This window comes from Sebastes fasciatus, chromosome 20, assembly GCF_043250625.1.
Source record: "Sebastes fasciatus isolate fSebFas1 chromosome 20, fSebFas1.pri, whole genome shotgun sequence".
Taxonomy (NCBI): domain Eukaryota; kingdom Metazoa; phylum Chordata; class Actinopteri; order Perciformes; family Sebastidae; genus Sebastes; species Sebastes fasciatus.
Window position 1 is genome coordinate 20,893,681 of NC_133814.1, and position 13,053 is coordinate 20,906,733.

At 39.3% G+C, this 13,053-nt stretch overlaps 3 protein-coding genes across 4 annotated transcripts in view; 2 read left to right on the forward strand and 1 right to left on the reverse strand.

Moving 5' to 3' along the window:
* The window catches only part of wnk4a (WNK lysine deficient protein kinase 4a), a 49,265-nt gene extending 47,128 nt beyond the window's left edge, over nt 1-2,137 (forward strand). For both annotated transcript variants that reach the window (XM_074619744.1, XM_074619745.1), the window contains one exon: nt 439-2,137. In XM_074619744.1, coding sequence (XP_074475845.1) covers nt 439-441 — 3 coding nt within the window. In that variant the 3' untranslated portion in view covers nt 442-2,137. The remainder of the gene's footprint in view (nt 1-438) is intronic.
* Nucleotides 2,138-2,242: 105 nt separating this feature from the next.
* coa3a (cytochrome C oxidase assembly factor 3a) lies at nt 2,243-5,023 on the reverse strand. The gene is made up of 2 exons (XM_074619751.1): nt 4,636-5,023; nt 2,243-2,835 (listed from the first exon to the last, which is right to left on the reverse strand). The coding sequence occupies exons 1-2, from the start codon at nt 4,832-4,834 to the stop codon at nt 2,732-2,734; spliced, it is 303 nt and encodes a 100-aa protein (XP_074475852.1). The 5' UTR covers nt 4,835-5,023; the 3' UTR covers nt 2,243-2,731.
* A 488-nt stretch (nt 5,024-5,511) lies between these two features.
* Nucleotides 5,512-11,823, forward strand: cntd1 (cyclin N-terminal domain containing 1). The gene is made up of 8 exons (XM_074619749.1): nt 5,512-5,524; nt 5,578-5,789; nt 8,409-8,484; nt 8,571-8,742; nt 8,833-8,995; nt 9,103-9,247; nt 10,665-10,761; nt 11,453-11,823. The coding sequence occupies exons 2-8, from the start codon at nt 5,627-5,629 to the stop codon at nt 11,564-11,566; spliced, it is 930 nt and encodes a 309-aa protein (XP_074475850.1). The 5' UTR covers nt 5,512-5,524; nt 5,578-5,626; the 3' UTR covers nt 11,567-11,823.
* The last annotated feature ends 1,230 nt before the right edge of the window (nt 11,824-13,053 follow it).

Below are 13,053 nucleotides of genomic sequence, written 5' to 3' on the forward strand. Positions count from 1 at the left end.
TGGTGAATCCAAACTAACCAAAGTCAGACAATAACACAATCAAACTAAACAACCGAGGAAGTGGTATACCCAGGAACTCCTCTATTCTGCGAGGTAAAATTTTTTTTTTTTTCAATGGAGTCTGGTTATTTGTCAAAAGCATAGATAACAGCTTCAAACAGGCTGTATAGCTGTCTCACAGCAAGGTTAAGCTGAGAAAATAGTCTAAATATAGCCTATATTTACACAGCAGTACATTGCTTTGCTTCTGTGCGGTAATTCCTGTCTTTCACCAAACTGAGGGCGTGCCGACCTCCATCTACTGTAGGAAATACACTGACTATGGATAAGAACCTCATACAACCCCACTTCAAAACACCCAAATCATCTCCTTAAACTTGACAAAAAAAAAATGCTTTGTTCTCACTTAATGTATTCATTTCTTTCTCGCTTTCCTAGTAAGAAACTCTCAGCCAAGCACGCTGTATATCTGGACTACCTCATCTGAAGTGTGACTGCAGTGGTCAAACCCGTCCTGTAGGTGGATCGCTTTAACACTTTTCACCGGCACACCGATCAGCAAACTGCTTCCCTCTGCCAGTGGTCATTTACCTCAACGTATATAAATATATATATATATAAACATCAATAAAGCTGGATTTACACAGGAACTGTAACATCCCTTTTTCAGCCCTCTGAAAATCTGATCTGGTGAATTTGTTGCAGCTGAAGAACAGAAAAACTTCCAAATCTGGTTCATGTTAAAAAGCATTATTGCTCTCTTGTAAATAAACTGTCAGACCCAACGGTTCAGAATGAAACTTCCGTCCAGGCTGACGCAGTACTCTCCGTTCTCTCTGAGCAAAACGTTAACGCAGTCAAGCGATGGTACAAAGTGCTGCAGAGTTGTGCGGCACTTGACTACGACTTTGACCCAGAATGAAGATATAGTTCCCGTTTTCCTGCTACACTGCCGTTAATCAATCTGAGCACAGTGATGTGAACCACAGCAACACTTTTACTGACAGCCGTCGTACACGCATGACAACACTTTGGATAATCTTGCAACTTATTTGCTTAAGTTTAATGATGTCTCAGCACCTGCTGACTGCACAGTGACTCTGATTATTGCACTGTGCAGTTTGATTTATTCAAATGTGCATTATGAACACATTTAGTTGTAGTATGTCTTTTAGTGACAGGAAGTTCTCTAGACTCAGCCTGGAGAGGTTTGACTGCAGTCCCGACGTTTTTAGATGTAGCGAAAATGAGTTTTGTACAGCAGTACAATAAGGGGATATTATTTCTATCAACACATATATGTGAAGTTGTTAATGCTTCAGAAAGAAACAGTCGTACAACAGTTATAAATGTAGCTTGCTTCAGCAGAAAGAATCTGTCAAACATGCAGAAGACATTAAATATTATAGCTGGTTTCAAATGACAAAATGATTTATGTGCATTTATAAGTTGTGAAAAATCTAGTTTTTAGACTACTGGCTTTCCTGTTGATTGTACATGTGTATATAGTAGAGTGCATTTATAGATCATGTTTACAAGTCAGGAGTAAACTAAACATGTCAGCAACCTTAATTCTTGCTCAAGCAATTTATTGTCGCTTGTTCCATAGATCAAGCACCTTGTGCACTTTAGCAACTTCTACTCGTTCTCAATCATTTTAACACTTTTGTGGATAAAACTGTGTTCATTCGAGGAAGAGCGGATATGTCTCACGGTATTTTGTTTCCTATAAGGGAGGTAGAGAATATTCTCCAGTTTATTTTTGATCACAGCAACGACGATCTACCCTCCCCACAGTTTGAAATAATTAGTGCATTGTGGGATATATCTAGAGAAATCAGTCCAAAGCTGTGAATGTTTAGCTGTTGCCTTATACAATATTCACAACACACACTGAATTTTCTGGCAGTGGAACTCCTGTAAGATTTTCCAAAGTTCATAATATATACAAGGAAGTTTCAAAATTTTGAATGTAAATATATAATTGTATTGCTTTCTGAAGCTGCTGCTGTCCTGCCATGCTGAATCTGTGCCTTTCCCTTACAATGTCTTATTTTATATTTTTACTCTCAAGATTTGGTGGCTAGATCAGACTCCTTATATCAAATTTTGACAAAAATAAATGCAATTGTAAATACCACGGCTCTTTTGTCATCTTTGCTGCTTCGCTCTGTGTCTTTTTTTCCTCACATGAATAGATACACAGAAACATTGATTGTGTTTTTAAAAAAAAAAAATCAAATACATTATATTTTTTTATTTTACAAATCACTTTATCGACATAAATATGTTTCAACAGGTTAATCCGTGTGTCATTTCAGCATTTGCATTTCTCCGCTGTTAAAGGCCACTGTAGATTTAACATCATTAGCTGACTGAAATTTAGGATATTCCTGTTGAACTGTATGCACATCACATGATCAGAGCTGGAAACTTGTTAGGTAAGTGTTGTAATTACTCTACAGACTGGCCTTCCGGGTAGCATTTAAGGTCAGTGGATTAGCCCTTTCCACTGACAGGCAAACTTAATCGAAATCAAGACACATCAAGTCCTCAGCAGGACCTCACCTTCACAATCAAGACAAAAACAAAGTCCAGCGCTGTCTCCACATGAAAAACAGCGGCCAGCCATGGAATATAAATCAGTGGCATCAGTGTCCACATAAGTCCCATTCTCAGTTAAGTGCTGGACAGACACACAGTCTGACAACAGGCAGGCAATGCGTGTGTCTCAGTTGGCACCGGTCTTTGGTCCCTGCAGTTTCGCACGCTTGGCCTCTTCATCCATTTCATCCATGATCCGCTCCTGGGAGACGGAGTAAAACGTGTAGCCGTCTAGCAGGGGAGCAAGTGGTCAAGGCAAATATTTGACAGCAAGAAGAAAAATATCACAAACATTACATGATAAGCAGCGTGTCAGTCAGGTGTTTGTATCCAATTGATTGAAACAGAAGATTTAGCTATCTGTGTGAACACCTTAAGGTTGTCTTTATTCTTTAAAACTAGGGCTGTCAAAGTTAACACAATAATAACGCGTTTTAACGTCACCAATTTCTTTAACGAAAATTGTGATTTTTAGGTTGTAACGGGCTCAGTTTAAAAGCTAGAGCGAAGATACTGGTATCATATGAAACTAGAAAAACATAAGGAATCCATTGGTACCAACCATGTCATACTAGCCTGGCATGGCCATTTTCAAAGGGGTCCCTTGACCTCTGACCTCTAGATATGTGAATAAAAATGGGTTCTATGGGTACCCACGAGTCTCCCCTTTACAGACATGCCCACTTTATGATAATCACATGCAGTTTGGGGCAAGTCATAGTCAAGTTAGCACACTGACACACTGACAGCTGTTGTTGCCTGTTGGGCTGCAGTTTGTCAAGTTATGATTTGAGCATATTTTGTTATGCTAAATGCAGTACCTGTGAGGGTTTCTAGACAATAATTGTCATTGTTTTGTGTTGATAATTGATTTCCAATAATAAATATATACACATATTTGCATAAAGCAGCATATTTGCCCACTCCCATGTTGATAAGAGTATTAAATACTTGACAAATCTCCCTTTAAGGTACATTTTTAACAAAAAATATGTGATTAATTTGCAACACAAAAAAAAATCCCCTTTATCCTTTTTTTAAAAATCTTATACACTTTCTTGCTGTACCTAGCTAAAACTAATGCAGTCTATTTCAACCTTCCTGAAATAGTTAATACCTAACTTCATAAAGGTGATAATGTTCAGTTTTGTTTAAACTGTTTTTAAAGGGTGTTTACTCAAGTCTTCATTCTGGAAGCTGTAGTGCAGTTGTGTTGTGTTGTATTATATTATACTGGGAGTGCTTCTAATATTTAGTCTACCCTCATTGTATATAAATGGGAGCCCATTTCTGACAGGAAAATAAAAAAGTAGATTAAATGTTATGCATGATAAAAACAAAAATGCTCATGGTAGGTTAACATAATGAGATAATAAGTCAATGTAACATTTGACAAGTCTGACTCAGTAAGTCAGCTTACACTGAGCATGTTTTGTTTGGATCATGTCTAACTTGTCCTGTATTTATATCTGTTTATTTCTCTGACAAACATGGGCTTCCATATGTATAAAAAATAGATGGGTATCTTATGATATTTCAGTGTATAAAACACAACAATTGGTCACTTACACCAAGAGACAGTACGTGTTCAGCATCTCCCATCCCCAGTACCCCTAGACACATACAGGGAACAGGTTGATGTAACACCAGGAAGCCACCTGACACACTGAAGGTGTCTCTGCAGCCTAAAAGAAGCTGTAACTTTGGTACATTTTAAAAGAGTACAGTGAATAAAGCTTAATGCTAAGTAATAAGTCACGTATGGGTATTTTAAATACAACATTTAAGCTGTGTTTTGCTTTGTTAATGCACTCCAAGACACCTGTACAGTACAGTTAAAGCTACCTGGAACTTTCTGTCATTGCTAACGTTAGCATGTTAGCATGTGAGCTACATGTAGCCACATTTACCAGCCAATCAGATGGTTAGCATGCTAAGCTAAGGTTAGCATGCTAAGCTACTGTTACATAGTTCACCTTGTGTTGGCGGTTCGTGTTAGTGCTGTTAGTGCTGCTCTCTAGTGAAGGATACAGATCCCTATAACCATAGCTCCGATGGCGAGTCCCGTCACCACGTTTCGTGCCCGCAGCTGCTGTGTTTTCTTCTTCCACTGCTCCAGCTCGACATGTCGGATGAAGTGAATCTGTCCCCGAGAAAGATCCTCTTTCACCGGGTCTATCCTGGTGGCAACGCGAGCAGCGGGCTGCTTCGGCGTCTTGTCATCAGCCATGTCTGAACAGTCAGTCCACTGAAGGTTGTTTCACCGCAGTTATACAAGCAGCAATGATCTACACAACAGGAGGAGCCTGTTTACTGCAGGGTGAAACCCATCAGTGTGTTGTGAGATCTGCGCTGCGCAGTGAGCACTACCAGGCGCCACCACGTACTGTGTGAATGGAACAAAATGGTGCAACATCCAAATGAGCCCCCAACGACAGCTTTAAGGTTCCTACTAGGAGACGTTGAATCAGTGCTGCGGCGAAAACCGCGGTAATACCGCCATCTTCTGGAAAATACACGTTTAAGACACGATTTATTTTGGGTTTTCCAGTGAATTTGTGTCAGTTGGCACCGGTCTTTGGTCCTAATACCGCCATCTCCTGGAAAATACACTTTTAAGACTCGATTTATTAGTTTTTTTTCCAGTTTATTTTTGTCAAACAAAGTTGTAAAATTGTAATTTTTGTGCTCGTTGAGGACAACCGTTAAGTCAGTTTAAATGGCGACAACCGTAAAGTCAGTGAAGACAGCCGTTAAGTCAGGGGCGACAAACCGTTGGAAACAACCGTTAAATCAGCGAAGACAACCGTTGCAGACGACCGCTAAGTCAGTGGTTACGACCGTTAAGTCAGTGAAGACAACCGTTGCAGACGACCGCTAAGTCAGTGGTTACGACCGTTGAAGACGACCGTTAAGTCAGTTTAAATTGCGACAACCGTTGAAGACAACCGTTAAGTCAGTGAAGACAACCGTTGAAGACAACCGTTAAGTCAGTGAAGACAACCGTTAAGTCAGTTGTAAAATGGCTAAAAGTTTCTTTTGTTCTCCGAGCCATAGTTTAAAGTTTCGAGAAGCCTCTTTTGAGCTACTCACAGATTTCCTTGTTAATCTCAACAAAAGAAACAAAGACAACCTCAACAGTTTATCAACATGTAGCGGGAACTTCAAAGATAGAAGACTAACGGGTGAGTAACGGTCATTATACAACCGGGAGCTTGCGCACATTTTTTATTTTAGCTTGCTAACAAACAAACATTTAACGTTAACTAACGTTCATTTTGCCAGTTTAAAATATGTATGCGCCAAACTACGTTTATAACCGTTATTTTGAGAAACATTTTTTTAATTTTTTAATTTTTATTTACTGGTAATATTTCCGCTGAAATTCAAATTCTCCTGGTATTTATTCAGTTTTAATCTCTTACATCACACACAGCTGTGACAATTAGCGTGATAGATATCATCGCTCAATGAGTTTACAGTTCACTGCTACAGTCGTTTCAACTAAGACAGGGATCTGCAACATGCGGCTCTTCAGCTCCTCTCCAGTGGCTCCCTGTGGGGTTTTAAAAAAAATTGTGGAAATGAATAACTGTTTTTTGTTTACATTTTCATTTTTATTTATCATTGTTGTAGGTCTATGTTATGACGGTACGACGGAGGATTAGGGCCACATTGAGGAAAAATAAATCTGAGATTTTGAGAATAAAGTCATAATATTACAAGAATAAAGTCATAATATAATAAAGTAGTAATTTTATGTGTTATTTTTTTTTTTCTCGTAAAGTTATGACTTTATTTTCGTAATATTATGACTTTATTCTGTAAATCTCAGATGTTTTTCCCCTCAATGTGGCCCTAATACTCTGTAGCACATTGTCACTTTGGCCCTCACTGCATTAGACTTATATACTATATACTTAGACTATAAACTCTGTTACCTTCATCACAATCATCAAATGTTTTGCGGCTCCAGACAAAGATTTTTTTTTGTTGCCTAAAATGGCTCTTTTCATAGTAAAGGTTGCTGACCCTGAACTAAGGGATCATTATTAGTATCTTCTTTGGTCGCTACTATTTACAATTACTGTATATAAACGAGGCTTTTATTAGTACATTTAAAGTACAATAGGTCTATGTGTTGCCATACTGTAATTATTATAAACTGGGGTGCAGACTGACTCATTTTGCAATAGTTTTAATAATATTGTCAGCAGGTGGGCTTGATATACAGGACTATCTCTGAATGGCCCACATCACTGTACCCTGCCATCTCTCTCTGAAGTCTGTCATACACCTGGAAATGTGAGCCCTGTTATTATGGAGGTCAGTTCTCTATACAAACTCCTCCAGGTAGCAGAGTCTGCCAGCTGCCAGCAGCACCTCAGCAGACAAACCTGCCTGTGAGGAGGAGCAGATGGAAAGCAGTGACTTCTAATGAACATCCATATGCTCCCTTGTAGTTCACCTAACAGCTAAAATACAATTTATTTAAATAGATTCATGGGGATACCTTTGTTATCTGTTTCTTTGACGTGCTTCTTCTCACAGACTAGAAGGAGCTTCCAAATAAATACTTTCTTTCAAACTGACAGGTCAATAGAAAAACTGTCCAGTCACGATACAATTTTTCTAGCGTTGGCTGGGTGGGTGGTGTCGAGGACTCAGCATGGTTGTGATTCATGTGAGAATCTGAATAGAATCTGAATTTTAAATAAGTATTCTTCACTTACAAAGATTACAGGACTTTTTCCCCCGTGTCTTTATGGCATACTTAACAACCTTGAGACATCAAAAGATATGGAGGATTTTGAAACAAAGCGTTTTGAGTTTCAGAGACTTTGTTTCCTGCATTATGGTGACTTTTAAAGAATGGAATTTGCAAAATAATTATAATTGTAAAGTACACTGCAACAGCAGTTTTATGTAAAATACTTTTCATTTGACTTTTAATTCGCAGGAACAAATACAGAGTAATTGGCTCCTCTAGTGTGAACTCATGTGAATCTCTGGCATCATCAGTTTCCATTCATTCACTCATTCATTCATTTTCTGCCCCTGCTTGAGTATAGATCTATTTCTTTCTCCTTCTCTCCATTTCTCTCTCCGTCTCTCACTCACTGAAGGTTCTTTCAGACACAATGTGACAACGGCACCACTGTGACTGAAACAAATTATTTCCAATGGCTTGCGCCGCGCCACGACAGCTTTTTGCTGCATCGAGCAAAACCCAACTTTGTGGTGACAGGAAAATGACATTTGGTGTAGCTTTATTGTTGTTGTTGCTCCTGTACAGAGCCAGAAACAGGTTGAGATAATGAAAAGGGAAAAAAAGGTGCAAACATTTGTCATAAATTTGGGAGAAATACAGGAGAATTGTGACCCCGTGAGGAAACTGGGAGAGGGCAATGAAAAACGGGAGTCTCGGGAGGGTTGGTAAGTGTGCTTTATGGGCCTCTGTGTTATTTTATTTCAGAGGAAGATTTGTGTCTTGATAAATGATGCAGAATATTTTTTTTCATTTCAAATATGTTCAAATAAGCATCTCTGCAAAGAGCTCATAAATGACAGTGAATAACCAATAATATCTGGAGAGTAATGGCTCATATTTCATGTTATCGATCCCATTTTACAGATCTACACGATCTCTCTCTGTGTCACTTAACATAGGATTGACCAAACCCATTTACTGCCTTACAAAGTCCTTTCTGTAAATGTGTTTTATATGCTCTGATTATCAACTGCTGTGCTCAGTAAAATATGTTTCTGTTTTGCTCTCTGCCTCCCTCTCTGGTGCTACTTAGAACACATCTTCCTGATAACTAAAGAACTAAGACTCGATCCTCTGGCTGCATACCACGCCATCGAATTACTTCAAAGGTAAGAAGGAGCAGCATGTTTTCTTTTCCCTGCCACACCCATTATGATGTTGGTTTAGCCTTTATTTGAATAATTATCTCCCCCAGGTTCATGGTCAAGCACCTTACAGATTTGTTGACCACACCCACACCTCAGGGTGCAGCTGCTGATCAACCGGGAAGTTATGAGGATGCTGTGTTTGACAACCTCAAGGAGAAATTCCCCCTCATCGTCTTCTCCTGCGTGCAACTTGCAAGCAAACTGTCTTTGCACAGTCACGTAAGTTCTGCGATGCCTACGATTAACAACTTCCAATACCCTGTGATTAAGAATGAAATAATCTATGATAATTACTCAAACGTTTTCTAGATAATCGACACCAATACCGCTGTACGCTTTCTGAATTCAGTCGGCCACAATGCTTCCAAGCATACTGTCCTGGAATCAGAGCTGATGGTGTTAAAAGGGCTTGAATTCAGACTAAATGCTCCTAACCCTCTGACGTATGTGGAAATCCTTCTGGAGGTGCTTGGTAAGATATCATATTTAAACACAGAGCAACTTAAGTGAACTATTAAGATGTAACAATATCCATGGAACAGTTGTGCTGACTTTGAAAGAAGTGACTAAACTTTATAGGACACAATGAGCCATCACTCCCTGTGGAGCGCCTGCATCAGCTGTGCCGACACGTTCTCCAGTTTGTCAGCCTACAGAGGGCTGCCATCTACGACTCCTTGTTAGTGACGACCACTGAGTGTGCCAGCCCACCCACAGAACACAGGTATTACATTTCTCTTCAAGCCACAATTTTATGATTTTTATGCCTCTGCGCTGGCGACAGCCGTGACCGGAGGCATTATGTTTTTGGGTTGTCCGTCTGTCCGTCCATCTGTACATACGTCCAGTCCATTCTCGTGAATTAATGTACTATTTGTTTGAGACCAGGTTGTAATGCAGTATGAAAAATGTGACAATATCATTGCATGCATGTACAGTTTTGCTGCATGATTTGGAACTGGTGGTTCCTGTCGCGGTGGAGTGGAAAAGCTTCTTGACTGGCAGTTGAGTTGAGCAGACTACGACCAGCTGACAACTGTCTGTTGTTTTGGTTTCAAATTTTGTCTCGTGCCATCATGTTTCTCATGGCCCCTGCAACACTGTTAAATTATGACTAGTACAGCCTACTGTTGATGCGATAGGTTATTACACATGCAATAACTGATTTTTTGGCCACTTGAACACAACTTACACATTCCTTTTAGCTCTGTTTTGGTTTCCTCTAACTGCTGAGGGGAAATATCTGGCTCTTTGGCTGCTAAATGCTCCACTATGTTCACCAGCTAGTCACTTACTTTGTCTGTCTGCCGTTAGGTCCTGGGCAGGTAGTGTGCACACAGTGGAGTTTTAGAGCTTTACAGCTGAAAGCAGCTGCCTGTAGGGATGGGAATCGTTAATGTTTATTGATATTGACACCACTTTCGAGACTGCTTAACGATCCGAGTCTTTATCGATACACTATCATTTGGTGGAAAGACGAGAGAACAATAAATTCTTAACAGAACCGGTGTTGCTTTTATTGCTTAACTGTGAGTCTGTGACTGATTTCTGAACAACAGAATGAAATTTACCTTCAATAAACACTGCGGCATTTATTTGAAAAGGAATACACAGGGCTCCTTCAACATAACATATAGCTATAACACAGCTATAACAACAGAACGAGGGCGTGAGGCAATCCTTTATTTAGTTTAACGGCGGTATGCAGGCAATTCAATTGAATTCAAAAACTTTATTAGACAATCAATGTATGTTTGTGCACCAGTGATTTGATTTAAATGACATGACTCTCGTCTCTTTTGAGACATAACGTTACGTTATAGGTCCCGCTAGTCTTGATGGCAGTATTGATAAGCTTGGAGAAATTTGGAACCAGGTCCTCATAGAACCGGGTCTTAATCCCCATCCCTACTGCTGTGCTGTGGCCTAGAACAACACTATTGTTGTGGGCCGTAAAACCAAAACAACGAGCTGAAAGACATTATAAAGTAGGAGAACTGCAGAGTCAGGTGATAACTCTCTGTGAGTTCATCACTACCAGCGACCCTGTTCTCATTATACACAGTAATATGATCCATTGCTAATATACAAATATTGATTGCAGCTGCTTTAATACTAATACTAATACTCTTTTTAAACAGAGAGAAATTTGTGACAGTGACTGAAGACTGCATGCTTCTTGGTGTTGGTGTCATCGCCGTGGCGACATTCATCCTCTATGTCAGAAAATGGGAACAGGTGAAACACTTTTTTAGGTTTTATAAGTATTAAAACCCTAATTGTATTCACAATAGCATTTGTTTTTAGTGTTTTAAAGCGGCACAAACATTGGTTTTTCATGCACTGGTCAATTTTGCGATTTTGGGCTATTTTGTTTTCATAACATGTTTTCTTTCAGACTAGTGGATAGAAAACATCTAAAATACACATTTAGGTGTTTATTTTACTACTTTGTCTATTTGCGTAAGTAGATTTCTCCTAAATTCATCCGAAGTTAGCCTTAGATAATGCCTCATTTGCATATTTAAACATAACATTTCAGAAAACTTGTAGTACAAAAAATAATTGTCTTAATGTAAATAATCAACTGGGGAAGTTTCATGGTGATATCTGCAATTTTTTTTCTGATTACATCAATAAGACAAATAAACAATTAATTAAAATAATAAATAATCAGCAAGGTAATTGATAATAGGAAGAATTTTTAGATGAAGCCCAAAACTCAACAACCTGGTGAATCTTAGTGTAAAATATTTAGTCAAGACTGTCAGAGAGGACTTTTGACTTTGAGATTTTAATCAAAGCATATCAAGCCATCTACCTTATCCAAGTTTAGTTAATGTTAGTATGTACTGAATCTGTCACAAATACATCCCATACAAACAGTTTTTGTTGATGTAATCTGACTCTTTCTTCTCATGCATCACAGATAACGGGAGAACTGAGCCACATCACAGGAATCTCCAGGAGGAGCATCAGCGATTTTGCTCATGTGACACTGATGCACATTGTTGGAACCAGTTCCTCTGTAACACCAACTTGAGCCTTGATAACACTCGTTCACTGAATCCTGCTTTATACTTTTAACTCTTTATGATTTAAATTTGATCTGTAATTGTAGAAGGATATGCACCTAAATGAGATGATTGGATTAAAACAAAGCAACAACTGAAATATCTCATGTAATGAAATGGTGCCAAAAGAATAAATCACTATAGAGTGGTCACTTATTATAGAAATGAACACTTGATACTTTGCTAAATGTAATGGATATTATATTAAACAATAACACAATCTGAATATATTGTATATCTCCACTGCTTTTACATTTCCTGTGGCTCATTGATCCACTCATTTGAATTAGATGCATAGTGGTTTATTGTAATACTCATGTATTTAGTTCCACATCAGCCAAGATGTAAAAAAGAAAGAATGCAGTCTGGCTGATCCTCCTCCTCGTTTAGAGGCAACATACCTGAATCAAGATAAGAACTTTTAATTTAATCTAATATAATGATTATTTTGAATGACAACTCAATACCTTAACTGTCTAATTAAATACTCTACTTGCCAATAAAGTCATAGTTGTTCAGTGTAGGCAAAAATCCTGCAGATGTTTTAGAAAAATCTACCAGAAAAATGATCTATTCTATCATATGATCACCTTTGTTTAGGTTTGCATGCAATCACTTTGTTGCTATCTTTTAGAGACTGGGCGATTTGGGCAGCAGTAGCCCCTCCCCGGCCTGCTTGACCTTCTTGAACGTCACTAAACGTCATCGTATCATCCACGTTCAGATCATCTGGCCGTCCACAGGCCTCGTTGGAAGACTGCAATGTGTCAGTGGTCCAAGTCGGTGTCCACCAGATTGACCTGCCTCTGGCGGAAGCTAGTCCTGGTTGAAGAAAAGGCCAGGCTTGTTGTGATGTTCGCCAGCTGCTTTGAAGCTTTGAAGGGAGATGTAGGTTTCTCCGCTGAGTGCAAACCACAAAGCCCCTATCAAGTCTGTCAGTGGTAGGTGGCAGTGGTGCCACATGAGGTCGCCTCACTTGCTCCAGGAGAGGACTAAGATTGTGTCCATCACTACCAACAGGTGTTGGTGTAGTGAACTGGAGGCTGAGCTTGACTGAGAAACTGTCCTTAGAAAGGTGGTCAAAACACTATATGTGTCCTGCCAGGAGGCTAATAAGTCATCATCTGCCTCCTCCTCTTCAGATTCACTGGACAGTATATCAAGTGTGGAAAGATGTGGGACAGTGGCAGCAACTCCCAGGAAAACATCCTGAGTCTTGGCAGCACTGGAAGGACGCCCACAGTCTGTGATCTCCCCAATGTGTGTTTCGCTGAAAAAAGTGTTTCATCTTGTTATTGCTCTTCAGGATGTCTCGGCTTTGTGTTTGCTTGCTTGCCTCCCCATGGGTGGATCCATTTAATCCTCTGTCTTTCACAGGCTTGGACATGTGCTTGTTGTGATACTGCGCTGTGTGTACTGACAAAAAGGAGATGCAAAAAAAAAAAAAAAGGAAAGC

Excerpts from the sequence above, each read along its gene's own strand:
- coa3a (XM_074619751.1), bottom strand. The coding sequence starts at position 4,834 with ATGGCTGATGACAAGACGCCGAAGCAGCCCGCTGCTCGCGTTGCCACC. Across the intron at positions 2,836-4,635 it reads AGCTATGGTTATAGGGATCT|ACGGCTACACGTTTTACTCC; the intron begins GTATCCTTCACT and ends CTCCCCTGCTAG.
- cntd1 (XM_074619749.1), top strand. The coding sequence starts at position 5,627 with ATGGCTAAAAGTTTCTTTTGTTCTCCGAGCCATAGTTTAAAGTTTCGA. Across the intron at positions 8,996-9,102 it reads AATCCTTCTGGAGGTGCTTG|GACACAATGAGCCATCACTC; the intron begins GTAAGATATCAT and ends TAAACTTTATAG. Across the intron at positions 9,248-10,664 it reads AGCCCACCCACAGAACACAG|AGAGAAATTTGTGACAGTGA; the intron begins GTATTACATTTC and ends CTTTTTAAACAG.